This window comes from Camelina sativa, chromosome 15 (genome assembly GCF_000633955.1).
Source record: "Camelina sativa cultivar DH55 chromosome 15, Cs, whole genome shotgun sequence".
In the NCBI taxonomy this organism is placed as follows: domain Eukaryota; kingdom Viridiplantae; phylum Streptophyta; class Magnoliopsida; order Brassicales; family Brassicaceae; genus Camelina; species Camelina sativa.
This window is the reverse complement of record NC_025699.1, coordinates 21812847-21835308: the sequence shown is the minus strand read 5'-3', so window position 1 is coordinate 21835308 and position 22462 is coordinate 21812847. Positions and strand designations below refer to the sequence as shown.

Below are 22462 nucleotides of genomic sequence, written 5' to 3'. Positions count from 1 at the left end.
TTTTTTTTTTTTTTTTTTTTTTTTTTTTTTTGTCACTATGATAGTCAGCTAAATTATCATGGGGAAAATAGCAAAATAAAACTTCATATTTGCATAATTCATGAAATAAAATCTCAAATGAGAAATTCTCTATGTTGACGTTGCTTGAGTTGTTTTAGACGCATAAAAAAAAAAGTCTAGGATTTGTAAAATACATAATACTGCTATACTAGACGTTAATGTGTTTCTTCCTTCACAATTCCAATTTCAAAAAACGAACGATTTAGTCTAGTATTAGGAGAATTTCGAGGTTTCATTTGACTTTCATCGAAAAAACAATCAAATACACATGAACCTCTTACCTTCCCAATCATCCATTGTTAAGTGGTGGTTAAGTGTTGCAACACCAAATCACCCACCTTTGTAACTAACTAAAATACCCAAAAAAAAAACAAACATGAGTTGACCGTCGACCAAAAGAACAAGGCTGACCGTCCAGGATCTAACTAACATCTGCCCGGCCGGTACCCACCAACCGGGGAGGAGAAAAGTAAAAGATCCTCAACGGTTCAAGCTTTTCTGATCTAAAGATTCATCCTTTTTTTTTTTTTTTTTTTTTCTGCAGATGATTGAACTCAGAGTTTGAGAGCAAGAATGCAATCGAGAATCGTCGGATTAGCTCCGGCGTTTTCTCTATTCCCTAACCTAAACACACCTCACAAAACCTTCACTTTTCATCAAATCTTGGTTCTCATCATTACATTCATAGCCTATGCTTCGTTTCACGCTTCCCGTAAACCTCCCAGCATCGTCAAGAGCGTTCTCGGACCACCTCCAGTTGGATCTTCTAATTCATCATCCTCGATTGATAATGGATGGGCTCCGTTTAACGGAACACAAGGGACTAAGAGACTTGGTGAGCTTGATTTGGCGTTTCTTTCGTCGTATGCTTTGGGTATGTACTTTGCAGGTCATTTAGGAGATAGGATTGATTTGAGATACTTGCTTGTGTTTGGAATGATGGGTAGTGGGATTCTCACCCTTGTTTTTGGGTTAGGGTATTGGATGAATGTTCATACGCTTGGGTTTTACTTGAGTGTTCAGATTGTTTGTGGTCTGTTTCAGTCTATTGGGTGGCCTTGTGTTGTCTCTGTTGTTGGTAATTGGTGTGGGAAAGAGAAACGTGGTTTGATTATGGGTGTGTGGAATTCTCATACATCTGTTGGGAACATTCTTGGCTCGGTTATTGCGTCCTCGGTTCTCGATCTCGGATGGGGGTGGTCTTTTGTTTTGCCTGGTGGGCTGGTTATTGTGTCTGGGGTGTTTGTGTTTATGTTTCTTGTTGTGAGTCCTCATGATTTGGGGTTTGAAGAACCGCCGGGCAAACAGATGGAGATTGAGATGAGTTTAGGTGAGAATGTTGAAGCAAGTTTGAGCAAACAGGAAGCTGAGGAGGATGCAGTGCTTCTTGAATCTGTAGTAGATGATGATTCCTTGTTTGCTATCGGGTTTCTCGAGGCTTGGAGATTGCCTGGTGTGGCACCTTACGCTTTCTGTTTGTTTTTCTCGAAACTCGTCGCCTACACGTTCCTGTATTGGTTACCATACTACTTAAGGCACACAGGTATGCTGCATCCATGGCTTTTCCCATATACCTCTCAGGCTTGCATCCACGTTCTTACTCTTTATGCTTTGAAACAGCTGTTGCGGGTGTGAATCTCTCGCATAAAACCGCTGGGATTCTCTCGACAGTCTTTGACATAGGAGGAGTGCTTGGTGGAATATCAGCAGGGTTCATATCTGATCAAATCAACGCCCGCGCCCTCACATCAATCACATTCTTGGCACTCTCCATTCCTGCCCTCATTTTGTACAGAATCTATGGGAGTGTGTCCATGTTCATCAACATTGCCTTGATGTTTATATCCGGGTTATTAGTAAACGGTCCTTATGCACTCATAACCACAGCTGTTGCAGCTGATCTTGGAACACAAGACTCAATTAAAGGAAATGGTCGGGCGCTGGCCACGGTAACTGCTATTATAGACGGTACTGGTTCGGTTGGGGCGGCTCTGGGACCGCTTCTCGCTGGTTTCATATCGAGCAGAGGGTGGAACAGTGTTTTTTTCATGCTTATCGTTTCAATTTTTTTGGCTGGTTTGTTCTTGGTTCGGCTTGCAAAGGCTGAGATCAATGAGATGAGGTCTGGAGAATTGATCCCGTCGAGTGATCCTCAGAGCTGATGGTTTTGATTTATCCCAGCAGATTGTATACAGAGGTAGTATCAGGTACATAGAGTCAAACCATACAATACAAATTAAGACACCCCACCTGATTTGTTGTTATCTACCATCTTAGTTTAGATGAAGCAAACTCTACTATTTTTGATACTTCCCACTGACATAGAAGTCGAAAATTCGGCTGGAGCTGATAATTAGTGCGTGTAAACAGCCGTTGGTATTTTGAGCTATAATCTTCATATATAGTATATGCTGTTTGCATTTTCGAATTAAAGAAAATATAAAGAGAATAAATTTGGCAGCAGGGCAAACCTGATAATCATTTCCATGGGTCGTCGTTTGCATGCATCAGCTTTTCAATTCTTCATCCTTTAGGTATTCGGGTCTCTTGCCAACAGCCACACATTTTTCTTCCTAGCTTCAATATTTACATCTAAATATGCAAAATCAGTTTAACATTATAATTTGAAAAGTATATGGATTTTAGGCATTGACATGTGATTTGGTTGATAATACCTAAAACATAAATGTGACATACTTTGTGTTTTGAAGCTCACATGAGATCATTTAATCTTATTCTTCTTCTATGCATTGTCCTCGTCTTTTTATTTGGCTTAAAGTTCACCTTCCTATTGGCTGTCTCCGTATCCCTATCTAATTATCATCTATTGGCTGTCTTCCTCTTCCTTCTACAAATTAAAAACATATAAACATGAAAATTTAAAATTACGACACCTAATTGTAAATAAAGAAAACACTCGATCGAAATCGCCACTTTTTACAATTTTATCATCTATCTCCAGAAAATACAAAATAAATTATACAAAATCAACAATATTAATATATCTTATTTTGTTTATAGTCAAATTTGAAAATTATTAATAAACATTATATTAAACTGAAGCTAACGAATAATACTCTAAGTTTACTTTTAAGAATTAAAAAAGATATATAATGTATGTGATAGTGAAAACATTTGTCTAGGGTTTATATTGCATATTATTTTTGACTTTGTATGATTTGATTTACCAGTTTTTGGAGAGGAAACGTAAAGTTACAGACAACTTGGGGGTATAATTAATAATGACGAAGAATCTTTCCAAAATAACATAGTATTTAAATTTAAAGTTAAAAAATATTGTTGAGATCTATAAGACTATAACTCTTTTACAAAGTGAGAAATTAGATTATCAACCTTTAAAATCTCCTATATATTAATAGAGAAACATTCTCACTAAAAAACTGAGGTGTCAGCGCTCACAGAGCTCCTATACCATTTTAATAAATGCTCTTACTTCTCATTACTATTAACATAAACTAGGTAACAACCCGCACTATATGGATGCGGTATAAAATAATTATTAAATATTTTTACTGTAATTTTTATTCACAAAATCTATAATATTTATCGGTAATTAGAATCTAAAATTTATTTGTGTAGTATATATATATATATATATATATATATATATATTTAAAAATATATATATCAATTTTGTATAATAATTAAAATTTAACCCGTGAGAATTATTATAATATCAATATTATTACCATATCATATGAACAAAGAGTTCTTAAAATTTATTTTAAAGATTTTATGAAAATATAATTAAAGGATATAATTAAGTTCAAAAGAGAATATATTTAATTTTGGGTGTTAATTATATTTTTGGAAAACTGATGTAAATATTATCAAAAACTAATGACAAATAAAAGAAATAGTGTCTGAAGCTCTGTGAGTGCGACACGTCAGCATTTTGTGTGAGAATGCTTCTCTTCTAATATATAAGGGATATGCCATTGAAATATATGAATTAATGTTTTTTCTATTAGTTTAAAAAATGAAAGATTTGATCAACTTTTAAAATCCAAAATTGTATTTAATTATCACTTACATACCCTATTTAATTATTAAAAGTAAATTACATTTCATAAAAAATTATCATTTATTTATTTTTTTTGAAATGCTAAAGTTATTCTCCTATTTTGAAAAAATCTGGTGACTATTCAACTATATTAAAAAAAAAATTATCACAATAATCATAAAAGTAAATTACATACCACAAACAATTTAAACTTATTCACCTATTTAAAATTTTGAAACGCAAAACTTATTCTCCGGTTTCAAGTTTCAAAAATTAATTATCACAATATAATCTTAAAAATAAATAAAGTTTCACAAACAATTTTAAATCTATTCACCAATTTAAATTTTTGAAAAACAAAAACTTTGTCTTCTATAGAAAAATTCTAATGACTATTTAAATATATGGGACTCAACAATCTTAACATGGTATCCATGTTATTGGATTTTTTTTAAACCCTAGGACAATCATTTTTCCTACGAATTTTCACCACAACTAAACTTTTTGATTATTTACCACTTTTATACAGTTTTCTCATTGTATTTTTACACTTAGGATTAGTTTAAATTAATTTGATTAGTCTAAAAAATATCGCTTTATCTATTTAATGGCATAATGATGTAGATAACAATGTGAAACATAAAGATGTGAATTTGATTTTAGAAACACAAAAGATATCAAAACTTTCTCCACCAAGTTAAAATTCTTTTTCACGTTTAAATAGTTCACGGATGAAACATATTACACAAAATAAACGCAAACTTGAATAAACGAAAAAACAAACTTTACTTACAGATTTTGTTTTACACAAACAAATCTAAAATCTCAAATAATAATGTTATTCATAATATTTTATTTGAATCGACTTATCCCGCATTATGTGCGGGTTGGTACCAGTAATATCGTATTCAATTACCAAAAAGTAAACAACTTGCCAAAATAACTTAATAGCAAATAGCAAAATTAAAGACCACGATCAAAATAACTCAGAAGTAAAAACTAAACAACATGCTAAAACTAAGTCAATAGCACAGATAAATAACTTGCCAAAATATTCACTAGTGAAAATATGCAATGTACCAAAACCTCTCACTAGCAAAAGTAAATAACATGCCAAAATACATAATTTAATTAAGATTGAGTCAACCAGAAACTATAATGACCTTATATTTATAAATTTTCATTATCAATACTATAAAAGTACAAGAGTGTTTCTCTCCAGTTGACACATCAGCTTCTGTATTGAACTAGAAGTTGACACATCAGTAAAAATAAACAACCAATCAAATTATAACATTAATACAGCTAAGATGATTTTACTTCTACGTGGACTAAACAAAAGAGAAACGATAGCGTTTAAACAATGATTTGATTTCTTCTTCGTCGTCGTGATACCATGGATCGACTGTTTTGCTGAATGCCTGATATCTTCTTCTTCGACGCCGTTTATACCATGGTCCGACTGTGTTGCTGATCCTAGTCATGGCTCTCTCTACCAATCTAAGCAGATCCGACGATGATGTTAGCCCCATCGATGGTCGATCGGTTGGGGTGGATTTCTTCTTCTTCGATCCACCAGAATATGTTCATCAGATCCGACGATAATGAGTTTCTTCTTCTTCTACTTTTCGTTCCCATGTAACATGATTTTCTTCTTTATGTCTCTTAATTTTGGGGAGTAAGGAAGATTTCTAGGCTGTGAATTTGAGAATGTATTGATGTGTTTGAATCTAGAAATTGGAGGAGATCCGAGGGAGAAAAATATGAGTGCTCCGGTGAAAAAGGAGAGCTATTTTTGTGTGGTAAAAAGTTGTGTAACATTAATTCTAGAGATGATAAGGTAGTATGTAGAGAACATAATTTGTATTCGATTTTGTGTGTCACATTTTATTTTCAGTGAACTGAGTGTATTTTAACCGAGTTTTATCGGCTAAGATGATATCAAATTAGACCAGTGGCCGAGTTTCAAGTCCTACATCTTAGGAGACGCCACAAAGAATGTGTTCCTTATGTAAGTTTTCTTCTCACAGTGGTTCCATCTCTAGGTTTATTATGATTTTCAAATTAGTATTAGTTGGCGAAATTATTTTCGTGTTGTGGACAAGTCAGGCTAGGCCTTTAGCNATCCACCAGAATATGTTCATCAGATCCGACGATGATGGGTTTCTTCTTTTTCTACTTTTCGTTCCCATGTAACATGATTTTATTCTTTATGTCTCTTAATTTTGGGGAGTAAGGAAGATTTCTAGGCTGTGAATTTGAGATTGTATTGATGTGTTTGAATCTAGAAATTGGAGGAGATCCGAGGGAGAAAAATATGAGTGCTCCGGTGAAAGAGGAGAGCTATTTTTGTGTGGTAAAAAGCTGTGTAACATTTGTAATTCTAGAGATGATAAGGTAGTAGGTAGAGAACATAATTTGTATTCGATTTTGTGTGTCACATTTTGTTTTCAAGGAACTGAGTGTATTTTAACCGAGTTTTATCGGCTAAGAATCTTAGCCTAAGATGTCATCAAGTTAGACCAGTGGCCGAGTTTCAAGTCCTACATCTTACGAGACGCAACACAGAATGTGTTCCTTATGTAAGTTTTCTTCTCACAGTGGTTCCATCTCTAGGTTTATTATGATTTTCAAATTAGTATTAGTTAGCGAAGTTATTTTCGTGTTGTGGACAAGTCAGGCTAGGCCTTTAGCTGTTCAACATTTTTTGAAGTTTCTGATCGTTAGATAGTTTTAGCCAAAGTTTTGTATTAGACGTTATGTTGACGCAGTTAGTATCTTATAATGTATATTGTGCTCCTAAATATTTTTGTAATCATGAACTGGCCAGGAGAAGTTGTTTTCTCCAGTAATTAAGTATTGCATATGAACTTGCAAACCGATTGTGTTACATGTCTAAAGCAAGCTACGTCTGCGAGTCTCTCAGACTCTACATTCTGTTTCAGATCAGAACCTCTCTTTGAACCTGTAAGGAGTCTCAATTGATCTTATGGTGTTAAGGTAGAGAGAGATATAAGCGCTTGCTAAACCATGAGCTGAGCTAACTGTTGCACTGATATTTAAGTATCTTCCTAATCTCTTTGTTGCACTAAACCTGCTCTTGAGGCAACCAATCTCCGTAAATTCCAACTAAAGTCGCAGTAGAAGCATAGGTGGTTATGAGAGGCTCATTAAAATCCAAGATTTGTGTGTGGTTATAAATTTCTACATGAGAAACATTCGCAAGTTCCATAAACACATTGAACATTTTGAAAATTTTTTTATTGATTTTTCATTCTCTTTAACATTATTATCTTCAGGTTTGAGTTTTTTTCATTGGAATATTCTTTGTCTTTTGCTGCTGTTTGCACAGTCTATTCTCACAAACTTATTGTCCTCAAGGTCAGAGACCTTTGTCTTTTCTGAAGTACTATTGACAGCATAAGGCCATCGTGTTGAGACCTGGAAGGCTGGCTATTGTGGTGACAGTGAAGTTGATCAGAAATGGTTTCACCTGAGTGTTTCTGGGTTTGTATAATGCATGTAAAGTGGAGACTGTGGCTTGTGTCGGATCTCTGCAAAGTATGCCGAAGAGGAAGATCTGTTGGTGAGATAAAAGATGAGGAAAAACACAGTAGTCTAGAAGCGGGTCCCGATCAGAATTAACCAACACAGCTGATGAACGTTAATAGCAAATTTAAAAGCATATAGGAGAAACAAATGTGATCTTGCAACTGATGTCCACTTAAATTATATCTTCTACTTGGTTGAGTTTTATATACATATGATATTTGTTTATAGTTTGAATTCAAGTTTGGATCACTTAGGAAAGGAACCGATTATTATGCTTCATACAAACTTTGTATCTTATTTCTATGTCCTGCTTTCACTGTAAACATACTCCTTACATTGATCACTTATCCCATTAATCATTGTAAGCAATTAAAAAATAAAGAGATGCAAGATAACTTTCATTTTGTAAGCTAAGAAATAAAGTTTTATTGTGGAATTAAAAATGCAATTTTAATTCCATTGGAAGATACTTTAATTTTTCAATATATATCTAGTTTTTTGGTTTAATGAAAACCGAATATTCTGGATTAACTATATTAACATCCAAAATATTCAGTATTGTTTTAGTAAGAGAAGAATATAATTTTCAAGTCAAAGAAACAAAAACTTATTTCTTAACATAATAAAATTTAAAATATATGTAAAAACTAAAGTTATGAAAGAAAAAACTCAAGTATCATATGAAAATAAAAATAATACTAAAAATACAAAATAACTATTGAATTATCAAAAACATATATATTACATCATGAAATCAGAAAAAATTCAAATCAGAAAAAAATAATAAACCAATCCGCGGCGTAGCGCGGGTTTAACCTAGTACTACCTAAAAACACAAAGTTCATTTAAGTGTTTTGACTTAAAAAATTATATGTTAATTTACTGACAAAAAATAAGATTAATTCCTGAAACTCGCGGGTTTAACCTAGTACTACCTAAAAACACAAAGTTCATTTAAGTGTTTTGACTTAAAAAATTATAAGTTAATTTACTGACAAAAAATAAGATTAATTCCTGAAACATGAGCCTCCAGTCAATCAATATAAAAGGAGGTTCGTGCTAACTATCAAAAGAAAACAACAATCATATTATAGTTTCTCATACCATTTTGTTCAACTTTCATAGTTCATTGTTGAACCTAAGGTAATAAGTACTCTTTCTTCTTTGGTCAACGTTTGTTCTTCTTTCTCTATAAACTGATGAGTGATGACAATTTCATAACTGATCTTCGATAATTTTAAATTTTAATCATAGTTTTAAACTGTTATTTTTTCCCATTTATCTATTTGTTTTTCTCGCACGCAAGAAAGAAAACGATATACGTAGAAACATAACTTTGTTATATATGATGCAGATACTCTCATTGTTTGTTGGTCTTCTTCTACAATCCTTAACAATGAATGGATGGAACAATATCACTCCTTCCGAACCACGGTCGAGGATGATGCAGCGGCCGGCTTTCTACTCCTCCTTGCCGCCTTTGAGCCTTTCTCCGTCGTCATTACGTAATCATCCACTAAGATCGCTGAGCCTTTCTCCAAAGTTGTTACGCGGTTCTTCGTCATTGGCTCATGTGGAGGATATAGACTCCTCCATTAGGATCAACGAAAACCCTACATCGCCTCCTTCGATTATGAGACACTACAGGAGTGTTTCGGTGGATAGTTGTTTCAATGACTTCCTGGAGCTGCCTCTTTCTCCTACCAGTTCGGTTGATGGAGACTGCGCGAATACTTTGGACCTTGAGTTTGGTAAAGATGAGTACACTGCTGATGAATTGAAGAAGATTTTGAAAAGTACCAAACTTACAGAGGGTAGACCTGATCCTAAAGAAGTCAGAAGGTAAGTACTGGTTAATTAAATCTTTCTTTTCCTCTTTTTTTTTTTTTTTTTNTTTTTTTTTTTTTTTTTTTTTTTTTTTTTTTTTTTTATCATACATTTACGATTTACCCACGTGGATGGTCTTTCAGAATCTTGGCAAACAGAGAGGCAGCTACACGTTCAAAGAAGAGGAAGTCACAGTACCTTATTGACTTGGAATGCAGAATAAAGTTTCTTGAGAAGGCGATCACGTTGATGCAAAAAAAAGAGAAGCTTTTGGAGGTGAGACATATCACATTAACAACTATAAACTTGTCATATTCTATCTAAACGGTTTATCCGTTCATGTAAGGAATTTATATTTTTGTTGCATGCAGAAAGATAAACAATTGTTGGTTGATGAAAAGGAGGAAATCAGGATTCGACTTGAATCGCTGAAGCAACAGACAAAACTCCATCCTGACGGTACCATCACCTAATTAATTTTTATTGATACTTTAGCAAGTTTCTTTGTTCTGCAATCTATAGTAAATGTTTGAACTTTAAGATTTAAGCCTGTTATGTGTTAACAGAATAATTCGATTTCATGCAGATATTGAAAGTCTAAAGGCGACGACAACGTTGAACGAACAAGTGAGTGTGGAAGCACAACGGCTGAAGGAAGTATTGACATCGAACGAACAATTGATTATAGAAGTGCAGCGGCTAAAGATGGTAATAGGTAAAGTGATGCATAACGACAGCCAATCCGATGGATTAAACATATATCAAATTGACCCAAACATGTTCCAGAAACTCACCATCAATGAGTCCAACCAACCACACACAGACAAGCAGCCCTGATTTTTATGGACAAAACTAAGGGAGTTGGGGTGACTTTATCAAATCCTATATGGGGTGACTTTAGCTCACAAACCAAATTCAATATAAAGTATATATAGATTTGTTGAAGAATTGATTGTAACCATGAAGTTTCAAACAATATGACATATTTATTTCTGTTTTGTTTTATCCAGTTATGTTTATCAAAGGGTGTTTTTTTTAGGTCCATACTTGCGAGCATATGTAACTTTATTTCTCTATGATAATTTAAATAATTTTTATTAATTTTCTTTTTGTCAACAACTTTTATAAGTTGTCTTAATATATTTTAAGTAATATAATATTTTTTCTATTATAAGTGAGCCAAACTCATTCGCTGCTTTGGCCGTGGGCTTCATTGGTACAACTCATTCGCAGAAACTTCAGAAAATGTGATCGATTTGTTTGTTTAGATATAGTGTTTGTCTTCGTTATTATTGGTATTTTGCCTCTGTTCTTAGTTGTTGGGTTCGGTGTATTTCGTTTTTGGCCTTCAATTTCTCTATTTAGTATTATAAGTTGTTTCCGAGGACTTATCCATTGTCCGTCGGCTTTAGACTCCTTCTTTTAGGCTTTAGACTCCGGAGATATTTTTGTTTTCCGCCGGCTTAAAATGTATTTCACCATGTATCCTTTCAAGTTTAATCAATAACATCAGNAAAAAAAAAAAAAAAAAAAAAAGTGAGCCAAACATCTCCTATTTATTGAAAGACAAACATGGTCATATGTTAAACTCTCTCTTTTTCTTTCTTAATTAAAGCAGTTGTTTTATTAGAGCTATTCTATTTGCCAAGTACTCCTATTTGGATAAGTCTTATATAATATATCAAACACTGATAATTTCATTTAATATAAATGATAAACCATAATATAATTATTAATATCACATATGACCTAGTTTGACATATAACTTAGCTACTTACAATTTTGGTAAAATAATGGAATATGATTTATAATTATTTTTGGTATAGCGTCAGAAATAAAACAAATTTAGTTATAATCATAACCAAATCAAACTATTTTTTCGGTTTGGTTTGGTTGGTTTTAGACATTTCAATAAAATAACAAAAATTATTCGAGTGCGGAGGTTTTTGACGAGCTTTCTCTCTTCCGTACGAATGGCGCCGCCGAAGAGTTCTGTTGACGGAGAAGGAAAAGGGAGAGCGTTAGTAATCACGCCGAGGACAAGAATGCTTCGAAGCGTCGGTCTGAAGACTCCAGGCTACACTCGACGAAGCAGTTCAAGTTCTTCTTCTAGCGTGGGCGGACCTACGTAACTACGTTATGGTCTGTGGTGGCAGCTGCCACCAGTAATATTGTAATATCAAAAAAATTTACACTAAGCAGAAAAGGCTAAGTAGCAGAATGGTTTGAGAACAAGGTAAAATATGCTTAAGGTTGAGGGTTCGATTCCACCAAGTGGTAATCTGCCACCAGTAATAATTTTTTTCGGGTCCGCCCTAGGCTTGTGCAGCTTGACTATCCTGTGAGGAAAAGGAAGAGGAAATCGAAGGCAGGTGGACCGGCGAAGAAGAAGATAAAGATAGAAATAGAAGAACAAGAGGTAGTTCTGGAAGTCCAGAAAGAGGAGGAAGTCCAGAAGAAGATGAAGACCACTCTGGGAAGGAGGAGATTGTGATCATCGAGCACTGGTAAACAAAATTGTCTTCTTCCTTCTTTTTTTAGGTTTTTTTTGTGGGGAAATTGTTGGTATTGTGCTTATTCTCAGGGTTACATGTTTCTAGGTTCTTGTTGTATTTTGATTGTGATTGGTGATGTTTGAGGAAATAATTTTTTAGCTAATTGTTGTATTTGAATGATTCTCTAATGAAGTTTGTTGTTGTTTTCTTGAAGCAAACAATATGAATCATCCAAGGAGAGTTTGTTGTTGTTTTCTTACTAAAAAAACCCATCAAACCAAACAATCCGCCGTACCATTAAGATTGTGTGAAATGTGAAAAAGTACAAAATAATAGAGAAACCCATAAATATACTTTCAATCTGAAAATACTGTGACCAATCATCTAAATATGACACCATCTTTACTAATTTTGAACAATATATTATGAAATCTAACACAGCTAACTTTACTAGCTCTGAACTCTTACGCTAGTATTGTGTAGGTTATCACCCTATTAAAGCTTTCAACTCTGCGCGTAAACGAGTTAAAATTTGTTTTTGTCCATTAGAGTTTATAGAAATACAGTAAAACCTCTATATGTTATTAAAAATTCATAACTCTATTATCATATTAAATTATAGAGGTATTAATTTATATAGAAAGAGATAATTTTTAAAACCAGTTTTATAAAAGATTTCAACATATAATTTTAGAAAGATACATTTCTATCATGTAATAATAGTGATGTTTCATCATTTAATCAATATTACAAATTTGATATCGACAAATAATATTTATAAGGAGATGATAAGCTAATAAATTTAGACACTACAAAATTTATTTAAGGATATATATTAATAATTTAAATGTACTCACTTGTGAAAAAAACATTCATTAACTTAAAGGAATGATGAGTATCTTAATATTATGAGCGAGTCTATCCAAAGAAAAATGATATACATTCAAAGATTAGAAAAAATGTGCATGGTTACTATAATTTAACATTAGATTATGAAGTTGAGCCGATGATGGTATAGCATATTTGGAACCGATAATGCTTATACTTATACAAGTAAATATAAAAAGCGGCTAAAACTATTTATAATGTTCTTAAGCAGTTTAAACATAAATATAATAGAAAAAACTAACAAACTATATATATATATATATATTTATATAGAATTCTTAAAAAATTATCATCTTGTTATCTTGTCGAATTTTTTTTATCTGGCTTAATTTGAGATAGGAAAAATTAATTAATTTTTAAAATATTCATGCACATAAGTTTTAATTAACCTTACTCCAGACATGGAGTGTTACAAGGTATTAATTATTCTGTACTTAAGCAAAATAATCCGTAGTCTGCTTGAAACTTACATTTCTTTTGTCTTTTGGCACATTGCAGGAGGAAATCTTTGGCCCCGTTCTTGTACGCATGGAGGTCAGATTGGAACAAGATAGTTTTATTCCAATCATTTCATTCACTTTTTTATATATTCGTGTGATTTGATGCCCTCTGATACCTTTGTGACATATTCATTTACAGGCAAGCAGCTTTGATGAGGCCATATTCATAATAAATAAAAACAAGTAAGCACCCTTTTTTTATATTCCTCGCATGTTTCAACAATTTGGTATTTACGCTAATATTATTCTTCGCATGTTTTTTCAACAATTTGGTATTTACGCTTTCAACAGGTATGGGAACGGTGCTGCGGTTTTTACTTCGTCGGGGGCAGCAGCAAGAAAGTTTCAGATGGAAATTGAAGCAGGACAGGTATGGCGAACTTTAGACCCTATAAAAATACTACAACACTTGTTGTATGCAATTTATTACATGGTTGATCTCTTCTTTTGTTGTTATTAATGTCTTACCAGATCGGTATTAATGTTCCAATCCCGGTTCCATTACCGTTTTTCTCCTTCACTGGGAACAAGGCCTCTTTTGCAGGAGATCTTAACTTCTATGGTAAGAAGATTATCACAATTAACTAAACAGAAGAAGATGTATACTCTTTCTCTTGGCTTATATACTGATGTAGCAAATGAGGAGCTGGCAACCGCACATGTGAAGTCAAGGCAAGTCAAGATAAGAAGAGAAGTGTCACGTGCGAGATGAGCTGGATTGTGAGCTGTTAGCGGAGGAGGAAGTATGCCAAGAATATCAACGTAACGGTGACATGACGGCTAACAAAATATATCAGTTAACTCTGTTAGTAACTTAGTATAAAGAGCACTTATAGCTCATCATTTCTATTATGCAAAATTATCTGAACTTGTTAGCTTTCTAGAATCTTCTAGGTTTTATCTTCCTCATCGTTTGTTGGATTTCCATTGGAGACTCTTGCAGATGAGATGGTGATTCTGCGTAGGGATGTTAATATGGGTCAGACAAACCATTCAATAAATGGGTATGTTGAACTAAAATGACCCCATTTATACCCATTTATGGAGAAAAATTAAATGGGGTTAAATGGTTTTCCCCATTTAGTCCCATTAGTTATATGGGTTTTATCATAAATAAATGGATATCCATTTAGACCCATTTATGTTGATATTTTTATTAAATATTTATCATATAAATATTATATTTTTTTTGTTAAAATTGTAAAATCACATTTTCTTACCAAAAACAGAAAATTATATTTTTTTCGAAACTGTGTTTTCCCGCCAAATTCATAAAAATGTGTTTTCCTACCAAAACCGCAAAAAAAATTTCCCGCTAAAACCGCAAAACCGTGTTTTCCCGCTAAAACCGCAAAAACTATTTTCCCGCCAAAACCGCAAAAATATGTTTTCCCGCCAAAACCGCAAAAACGTGTTTTCCCGCTAAAACCGCAAAAATGTGTTTTCCCGCCAAAACCACAAAAATGTGTTTTCCTGCCAGAACCGAAAAAACGTGTTTTGCCGCCAAAAACGTATTATCCCGCCAAAACCGCAAAACCGTGTTTTCCCGCTAAAACCGCAAAACCGTGTTTTCCCGCTAAAACCGCAAAAACTATTTTTCCGCCAAAACCGCAAAAATATGTTTTCCCGCCAAAACCGCAAAAACGTGTTTTCCCGCTAAAACCGCAAAAATGTGTTTTCCCGCCAAAACCACAAAAATGTGTTTTCCTGCCAGAACCGAAAAAACGTGTTTTGCCGCCAAAAACGTATTATCCCGCCAAAACCGCAAAACCGTGTTTTCCCGCTAAAACCGCAAAACCGTGTTTTCCCGCTAAAACCGCAAAAACTATTTTTCCGCCAAAACCGCAAAAATATGTTTTCCCGCCAAAACCGCAAAAACGTGTTTTCCCGCTAAAACCGCAAAAATGTGTTTTCCCGCCAAAACCGCAAAAACGTGTTTTCCCGCCAAAACCGCAAAAATGTGTAATCCCGCCAGAACCGAAAAACGTGTTTTGCCGCCAAAAACGTATTATCCCGCCAAAACCGCAAAAACGTGTTTTCCCGCTAAAAACGTGTTTCCTGCTAAAAATGTGTTTTCCCGCCAAAACCGCAAAAACGTGTTTTCCCGCTAAAACCGCAAAAATGTGTTTTCCCGCCAAAATAGCAAAAATGTTTTTTTCACGCCAAAACCGTGTTTTCCCGCCAAAACCGCAAAACATGTTTTCCTGTCTAAAAACAAAATTGTTTTTTTTTTTTTATTATCAAAATGTTTTTTCCCAAAAAATGTTTTTTTTTATAATTAAAAATACTCTCACAAAAACATTTTTTCCTGCCAAAATTACAAAGGCACAAAATTACATAATAATATATTATCACCAAAATTAAATACTTAAATGGTTCAATAGGTTAAATGGGAATATGTATGTTTAATTGGGTATGGTTAATTGGGTTTCAAATATATATGGGTTTAAATGGGTTTATAGTTAAATGGGGTGAGACTAAATGAGATGGGTTTAAATGGGGTGGGTTTACCCATTTTAACATTCCTAATTCTGCGTTTCTTGTGAACGTTGTTTCATGCTTATCGGTTACTTGTTAATTTGAAGCTATTTGAATCAAATCTCTGTTTTACGTTATCAATGGTATCAGAGCTAGTCGTGTCCTCGGAAACAATGGCGTGGAAGAGAGAATATGCTTTGTTGAGGGAGGCGGTTGATCGTGAAACAAAGCAGTCGATGGAAGCTTACAACTACGCACGATACTCACAGCTAAGATCTCCACCTCCGTTCGTAATTCCTGACACCAACAACGAGAGATCTGAGCCAATCGTTTCCTCGGATTCAATGGCAGAGATCAAAGTTTCGTTTTCAAATCGCAAGATGAAGATCCGTCGGAGCATATCGTTGGAAGAAATTGAAGAGAGATGGTCGAAGGGGTTGTGTGTGTTCTGCGCAGAGCCAGAAACTCCCCATCACCACTTTAAACACAAGAAATTCGGAATTCTCATGATTGATGGTGATGAAAATCAGCTCTCTAATGAAGAACTTCGTGAATTCACTGAGTATTGTACGATCAATGAGGCCTATGAAGCTCCAGAAGAGAAATCAATTGTGGAAGAAGAACCAACTCCACAATTTCAGGTACCTATTACTATTACTGAGCTTTCAAGGAGTGTTGAACTTGGGAAAATAAATTTAGAATTAGAAAAGTTAGATGTGGTGAAGAACGAGAATCTGGAGCTAGAAGGGGTTCAAAAGAACAGTAATATGTCATTTGAGGTTGCAAGTGATGTTGAGAGGGTTCAGAAAGTGTTAAGTATGGCAAAATATATCACTGCACACCAAATGTTCTGCAAATTGTCTCATCATAAAGAGAAGCTGAGTGTTAAGAACCTTAGAATAAAGACAAAAATGAAAAGGATTAAGACTTGGATGTTCAAATTCAGGAAACAAAAGAGTGAACAGGGGCTTGGTTATGATCTATTTGCTACTTACTTGGAAAACAAAACGTACGGGGCCAAGTTGAGAGTTAGTAAACGTGACAAAGAATATGGAAGTGATGAAAGTCAGGAGCTGAAGGTTGATCCAGTTGTTGAGTTGAAAAAGTCGCAGGAAACCGAAAGAATTGAGAAATATCATGAGAAGTTTGAGTGGATAAGAGCTAGAGTCAATCTCTCGGAGGAGTATATGGTTAGTGTGAATTTAGCGGAATTGAGGTTAGCTACACAAACACATATTAAGCTGTGTCAACCAAAATCAATTCAGCAATGCTTGTTAGTGGGTCGTTTATATGAAACGGCATATCCAACACAGATAATTCAGAAAGGATGGTACACTTCGACATTGTCTCTCAGTCATAGGAACATTCAGCAGTTTGTGATAGAGGCAGGAGAGCAAAAAGAGGTGGATAGAATTGGTGAAGATCATAAGAAGAAACTGAGAGATAATGATTCTCTAACGCCTGCAGCTGGTTTGGATACAAAGGTTAATGAAATTTTTCTTAAAAAAGTTCAGCCTGAGTCTTCTTTTGAAGTGGACAGCTTGTTGCATCAACAAGAATTGAGTTGTGAGCATCCTCGTAAGGCAGTCTTATATAAGGATAAAAACTCCTCAAACGAGAAGCAATTGATTCAACAAGAGATTTTTGTTGTGGTGAAACAAGCAATTTCAGTTGCAGAGAATAAAGGTAGCTTCAGTCATACAGATATGATAAGCAAAGATCATAAGCAACAAGTGGGAGATAATGAGCTTCTAACAACAGTAGCTGTTTATGATACAAAGGTCAATAAAACTGTTGTCAGAGAAGGAAATACTTCTAAGAATGAGAGTGATTATCAATCGCTTAAGCAAGAAGCCTTTGTTGGAGTGAAGAAATCACTGCAGCAACCTGAATCTACTGGTGACGTTTTCAAGGTCTTGCAAGGAGTGGATAGGTTGCAGCACAATGGGAAAAAGCGAAAGGGCTCAAAATCTTGGATGTTTAAATACAAAAATCAGAGGCATGTCTTGGAGAAGTTACAGTCTGATTCTATTGAATCACACTCTGTTTCTGGCATTGCTATTACCACTATTCAAGGAGATGAGCTATCTGCTGTAACTTTTAGCTGGTTGGCTGCAACATTGCAGAGTATTTCAGAGGATGCCTTCATGCAAAGAAGATGCAGAATGTGGTTTAGACAAACTTTACAAGATCTGCAACAGTTTATACATGGTGAAGTGACTGATCAAATTAAGCACAAGTGGAGATTCAAGCTTTTACATATAATTTCAGAGTTAGTCTTCAATTTGGAGAGTGTTGCAATATCACCTACAAAATATCTTGTGCAGAAGCTATTAGTTAAGGTGGCAGGTAAATGCAGAGTGGAGCTGCAACAAATGACCGTGGTTTTGAATACTCATATGCACTTTGGGAGTGCAAGTCATTATGTGTGGCGTCGTTGCAAGGCTACATCTTCACATAATTTTGGCAGTCAAGTTGGGATCCTGGAGGTTCAGTTTCACTACAATGGAGTTGTTAGCTGTAGGTAAAGCTCCATGGACAGTTCTACATCTGAACCTTGTGGTCAAGGTTCTTCGAAGAGGGGAGATTTGATGTAGCAAATGAGGAGCTGGCAACCGCACATGTGAAGTCAAGGCAAGTCAAGATAAGAAGAGAAGTGTCACGTGCGAGATGAGCTGGATTGTGAGCTGTTAGCGGAGGAGGAAGTATGCCAAGAATATCAACGTAACGGTGACATGACGGCTAACAAAATATATCAGTTAACTCTGTTAGTAACTTAGTATAAAGAGCACTTATAGCTCATCATTTCTATTATGCAAAATTATCTGAACTTGTTAGCTTTCTAGAATCTTCTAGGTTTTATCTTCCTCATCGTTTGTTGGATCTCCCTTGGAGACTCTTGCAGATGAGATGGTGATTCTGCGTTTCTTGTGAACGTTGTTTCATGCTTATCGGTTACTTGTTAATTTGAAGCTATTTGAATCAAATCTCTGTTTTACGTTATCATATACTCGAGTTTGGAATATTGTTGCAGGCAAAGCAGGAGTGGACTTTTTCACTCAGATCAAGACAGTGACACAACAGTGGAAGGATATTCCAACTTCAGTATCTCTTGCAACGCCGACTTCCCAAAAGCCATAACTACAGCCAATTTCATTTGAACCCTATATTTGTTCTTATTTTTTTTTTTCTTTTTTTTTTGTCACTATGATAAACTGGTAGTCAGCTAAATTATCATGGGGGAAAATAGCAAAATAAAACTTTATATTTGCATAATTCATGAAATAAAATCTCAAGTGAGAAATTCTCTATGTTGACGTTGCTCGAGTTGTTTTAGGCACATAAAAAAAAGTCTAGGATTTGTAAAATACTACTTAATACTACTATACTAGACGTTAATATGTTTCTTCCTTCACAATTCCATATTCAAATATCCCAAAAAACGATTTAATCTAGTATTGGGAGAATTTCGAGCTTTCATCGAAAAAAACAATCAAATACACATGAACCTCTTACCTTCCCAATCATCATCATTTAGTAGAAACTAGTTCCAACAACGACACTTGTTTCAAAAAAAAGTTTACAAGTAGCATTTACCACATGCATAAGTTAGCTAAAGACTTGAAAGCTTCTCACATTTTCTATAAATTGACTGAACTGTTTCTCACCCCATCACGCACAAATCGTTATGTTCTTTACTTAGAAACCACCAACATTTGTATTTCATCTTTCTTTTAGCTATGGCGTCGCCGACAGATGTCAAGTTCACGTGCTATGTTGGCAACCTTGAGTCGGACACAGATGAAAAAGATCTTGAGAATGCATTTTCTCAGTTTGGCGACGTCATGGATTCTAAAGTTCGATAATCTTTTTCACTTTTCCCGCGTTGGTATTGAATTCTTGATTTATCTATAATATTTTTTTTTTTCTTTGTTTGTTTCACAGGTCATTTACGAAAGAGATGATGAGGATTATTATGATTATGATTATGATTATGATTCTGACTCCATGACAATAAGAAAGGTATATGGATTTGTTAGTTTCAAAGATGAGAAATCCATGAAAGATGCCATCAAGGGAATGAACGGTAAGAAGCTCGGTTTAAAGACCATTAATGTGCAAGAGTCTCACTCATCTCGGAGGAGTCGTCGTCCTGTTGGACGTGCTGGTTCAAAAAGGGTTTAGAAGATCAAATATGGTTATATAAAGAAATAAGGTTTTTAAGTCTTTGTAACCAGTAATAATGACCAATCAATATTTATGGAAGGTTGGTGCTTTGAATAAAGTAGTAATTGAGAAGTTTATTCATAAAATCTCTCTTTTATTTTTCAAATACATGGAATAATATTGACATTTGAATATGATTATCATGGACTAATTTGATTGATTTGGGATTCAACATTTGGATTTATAGAACAACTTAAGTCTTTGTTAAGAGCATGTAGATTTGCTTGTATATTTTCGTATTTTTTGTTCTTGAAAATTTCACATATTTTATTCTCGAAAAGTGTAATTAGCTTGAGATCATGTACAATGCTTTATGAACCATCATAAGGATCATGAACTAATGTCAACCACCTCTTTGTTCAATTGGATTATACAATATGATTGTCATAGACTAAATTTGATGATATGTGATTCAAATTATCTGATAACCCAAGTGCCTTGATCTCTTCTGTCATCCTCACAGAAGACAATTATCCCGAATGGTCAACTGAGTTGAAGAACTCGCTTCAAGCAAAACAGAAGATAGGTTTCATCGATGGGACAATTCCTAAACCAGCTGCTGAACCTGAGTTGGGTATGTGGCTTGCTGCAAACTCAATGATTGTTGGCTGGATACGGCCTCTATTGATCCAAAGCTCCGATCCACTGTGTCGTTTGTCTCCAATTCTTTGATGTTGTGGACTTCTCTCCATGATCGTTTTTCTGACGGGAATGGTGTGAGAAAGCAAGTCCTGAAGGATGAAATCTCGGCTTGCAGACAGAATGGTCAATCGGTTCTTGCTTACTACGGATGTCTCTCGAAGCTTTGGGAAGAACTCTAGAACTACAACACTAGTCGTGTCTGTTGTTGCGCAGCAGCCCCTGATATCGCCAAGGATCGTGAAGACGACAAAGTTCATCAATTCCTTTTTGGCCTTGATCTTCCTCGCTTCACCAACATTCGTTCTGTTATCACTAATCAAGACCCTCTTCCGTCTCTGAATCAACCGTACTCTCGTGTTGTTCGCGAGGAACAAAACATCAATGCTGCAACTCTGCGTGAAGTGAACAAAACAGAGGGCATCGGTTTCTCTGTTCAAGCGGAGGTTACTTCCCAGGTGGCCGCTGTCTCTGGCTCTCGGACTCGTGATCGCTCCACACTTTCATGCACCCACTGTCGTCGTCAAGGCCATGATGTCTCTGAATGCTTCCAACTCCATGGTTTTCCAGATTGGTACTTTGAACAAAAAGGTGGTACTCGTCCCTCCACTTCCGACACTCATGATGTCTCTGTTCGTGGGAACATTGATTTCCGTTCTACTCAGCGTGGTGGCCGTTCATCCAGAGGTCGTGGAAGAGGACAGGTTAGCAACGCTCGTGTTGCAACGACATCCGACAGCGGCACATACCAGATTGCTCACCTAATCAGCTTGCTTCAAAGCCAACGTCCGTCAACCACTTCAGAAAAATTGTCGGGTAAAACCAATCTTACTGATGTCATAATTGATACAGGTGCTTCGCATCACATGACTGGAGACTGTTCTCTCTTGGTTAATGTCATTGACATTCGTTCGTCCTCTGTGACGTTTCCTGATGGTCTTTTCTCTCGAGCTACTAAGCGTGGCTCTCTCCCGCTTAGCTCTGCCTATCTAATTGATGATGTGTTGTTTGTTCCGGATTTTGACTGCACATTAATCTCTGTGTCTAAATTGCTTAAACAAACTGGCTCTATCGCAATTTTCACCGACACTTTGTATTTTTTGCAGGACCATTTTTCGAGGACTTTGATTGGAGCAGGGTTGGAACGTTAGGGAGTGTACTATTTTACCGGTATGTCCGCTGCGCGTGTCAACAAAGTTTCGTCCGTGGATTCTACCTCAGTGGCCTTGTGGCATTGTAGATTAGGACACCCATTGTAACGCCCCCGAACCGTCCTAGGACCACGAAGGCCATCAGACAGCCACAGGACGCCACTTGCAGAATTGCACCAAGGTGATCCGGTCGAGGGACGGAAGCTGCAGACTTCCCGACCGGTCCTCCCAGGCACAACTCCACCCACAACCGAGGTTACTTAGGCTTTGCAATCCTCGCGGCCTGGTGCGTTGTGTTAGCCCGGACTAGGCCGAGTATCATTTGCAACTTGTCATGCTTTCCTGAAAACCGAATATATATTACTTTAACAAAATATTACATCGTAAATAAATTATCAAAGTAATATATATAAAGATAGTCGGAAAGTTTTACACTTATTCGTTTAAGAAAATATAGGGTTTTACAAAGAACACAAGAAAACCCTATCCGGTACCCTAACGTTTGCTCTGGCTCTACACTCACTTAGGCTTCCCTGCAAGACCACAACCAATAAAAACATGAGTAATCTAAGATTACTCAGTGAGTCTGGGTACCCCATTCTCTTAAACGGGTTTCTACCT

The 22462-nt window shown here is 35.4% G+C and overlaps 3 protein-coding genes and 3 long non-coding RNA genes across 6 annotated transcripts; all 6 read left to right on the top strand.

Annotated features, from left to right (window-relative positions):
* On the top strand, positions 370-2520 carry LOC104747302 (putative glycerol-3-phosphate transporter 5). The gene is made up of 2 exons (XM_010468916.2): positions 370-1603; positions 1681-2520. The coding sequence occupies exons 1-2, from the start codon at positions 634-636 to the stop codon at positions 2220-2222; spliced, it is 1512 nt and encodes a 503-aa protein (XP_010467218.1). The 5' UTR covers positions 370-633; the 3' UTR covers positions 2223-2520.
* On the top strand, positions 5427-6038 carry LOC109129268. Its single transcript, XR_002035490.1, has 2 exons — positions 5427-5722; positions 5819-6038. It is a non-coding gene; the product is annotated as an uncharacterized LOC109129268 (long non-coding RNA).
* On the top strand, positions 6216-7834 carry LOC109129267. The gene is made up of 2 exons (XR_002035489.1): positions 6216-6666; positions 7035-7834. It is a non-coding gene; the product is annotated as an uncharacterized LOC109129267 (long non-coding RNA).
* Positions 9033-10300, top strand: LOC104748666 (probable transcription factor PosF21). The gene is made up of 4 exons (XM_010470271.1): positions 9033-9478; positions 9607-9739; positions 9835-9922; positions 10050-10300. The coding sequence occupies exons 1-4, from the start codon at positions 9033-9035 to the stop codon at positions 10298-10300; spliced, it is 918 nt and encodes a 305-aa protein (XP_010468573.1).
* On the top strand, positions 13625-19135 carry LOC104747301. The gene is made up of 3 exons (XR_761125.2): positions 13625-13716; positions 13818-13908; positions 18859-19135. It is a non-coding gene; the product is annotated as an uncharacterized LOC104747301 (long non-coding RNA).
* Positions 19490-20117, top strand: LOC104747300 (glycine-rich RNA-binding protein GRP2A-like). The gene is made up of 2 exons (XM_010468915.2): positions 19490-19681; positions 19770-20117. The coding sequence occupies exons 1-2, from the start codon at positions 19565-19567 to the stop codon at positions 20007-20009; spliced, it is 357 nt and encodes a 118-aa protein (XP_010467217.1). The 5' UTR covers positions 19490-19564; the 3' UTR covers positions 20010-20117.

Excerpts from the sequence above, each read along its gene's own strand:
- LOC104747302 (XM_010468916.2), top strand. The coding sequence starts at position 634 with ATGCAATCGAGAATCGTCGGATTAGCTCCGGCGTTTTCTCTATTCCCT. Across the intron at positions 1,604-1,680 it reads ATACTACTTAAGGCACACAG|CTGTTGCGGGTGTGAATCTC; the intron begins GTATGCTGCATC and ends GCTTTGAAACAG.
- LOC104748666 (XM_010470271.1), top strand. The coding sequence starts at position 9,033 with ATGAATGGATGGAACAATATCACTCCTTCCGAACCACGGTCGAGGATG. Across the intron at positions 9,479-9,606 it reads GATCCTAAAGAAGTCAGAAG|AATCTTGGCAAACAGAGAGG; the intron begins GTAAGTACTGGT and ends ATGGTCTTTCAG. Across the intron at positions 9,740-9,834 it reads AAAAAGAGAAGCTTTTGGAG|AAAGATAAACAATTGTTGGT; the intron begins GTGAGACATATC and ends TGTTGCATGCAG.
- LOC104747300 (XM_010468915.2), top strand. The coding sequence starts at position 19,565 with ATGGCGTCGCCGACAGATGTCAAGTTCACGTGCTATGTTGGCAACCTT. Across the intron at positions 19,682-19,769 it reads GCGACGTCATGGATTCTAAA|GTCATTTACGAAAGAGATGA; the intron begins GTTCGATAATCT and ends TTTGTTTCACAG.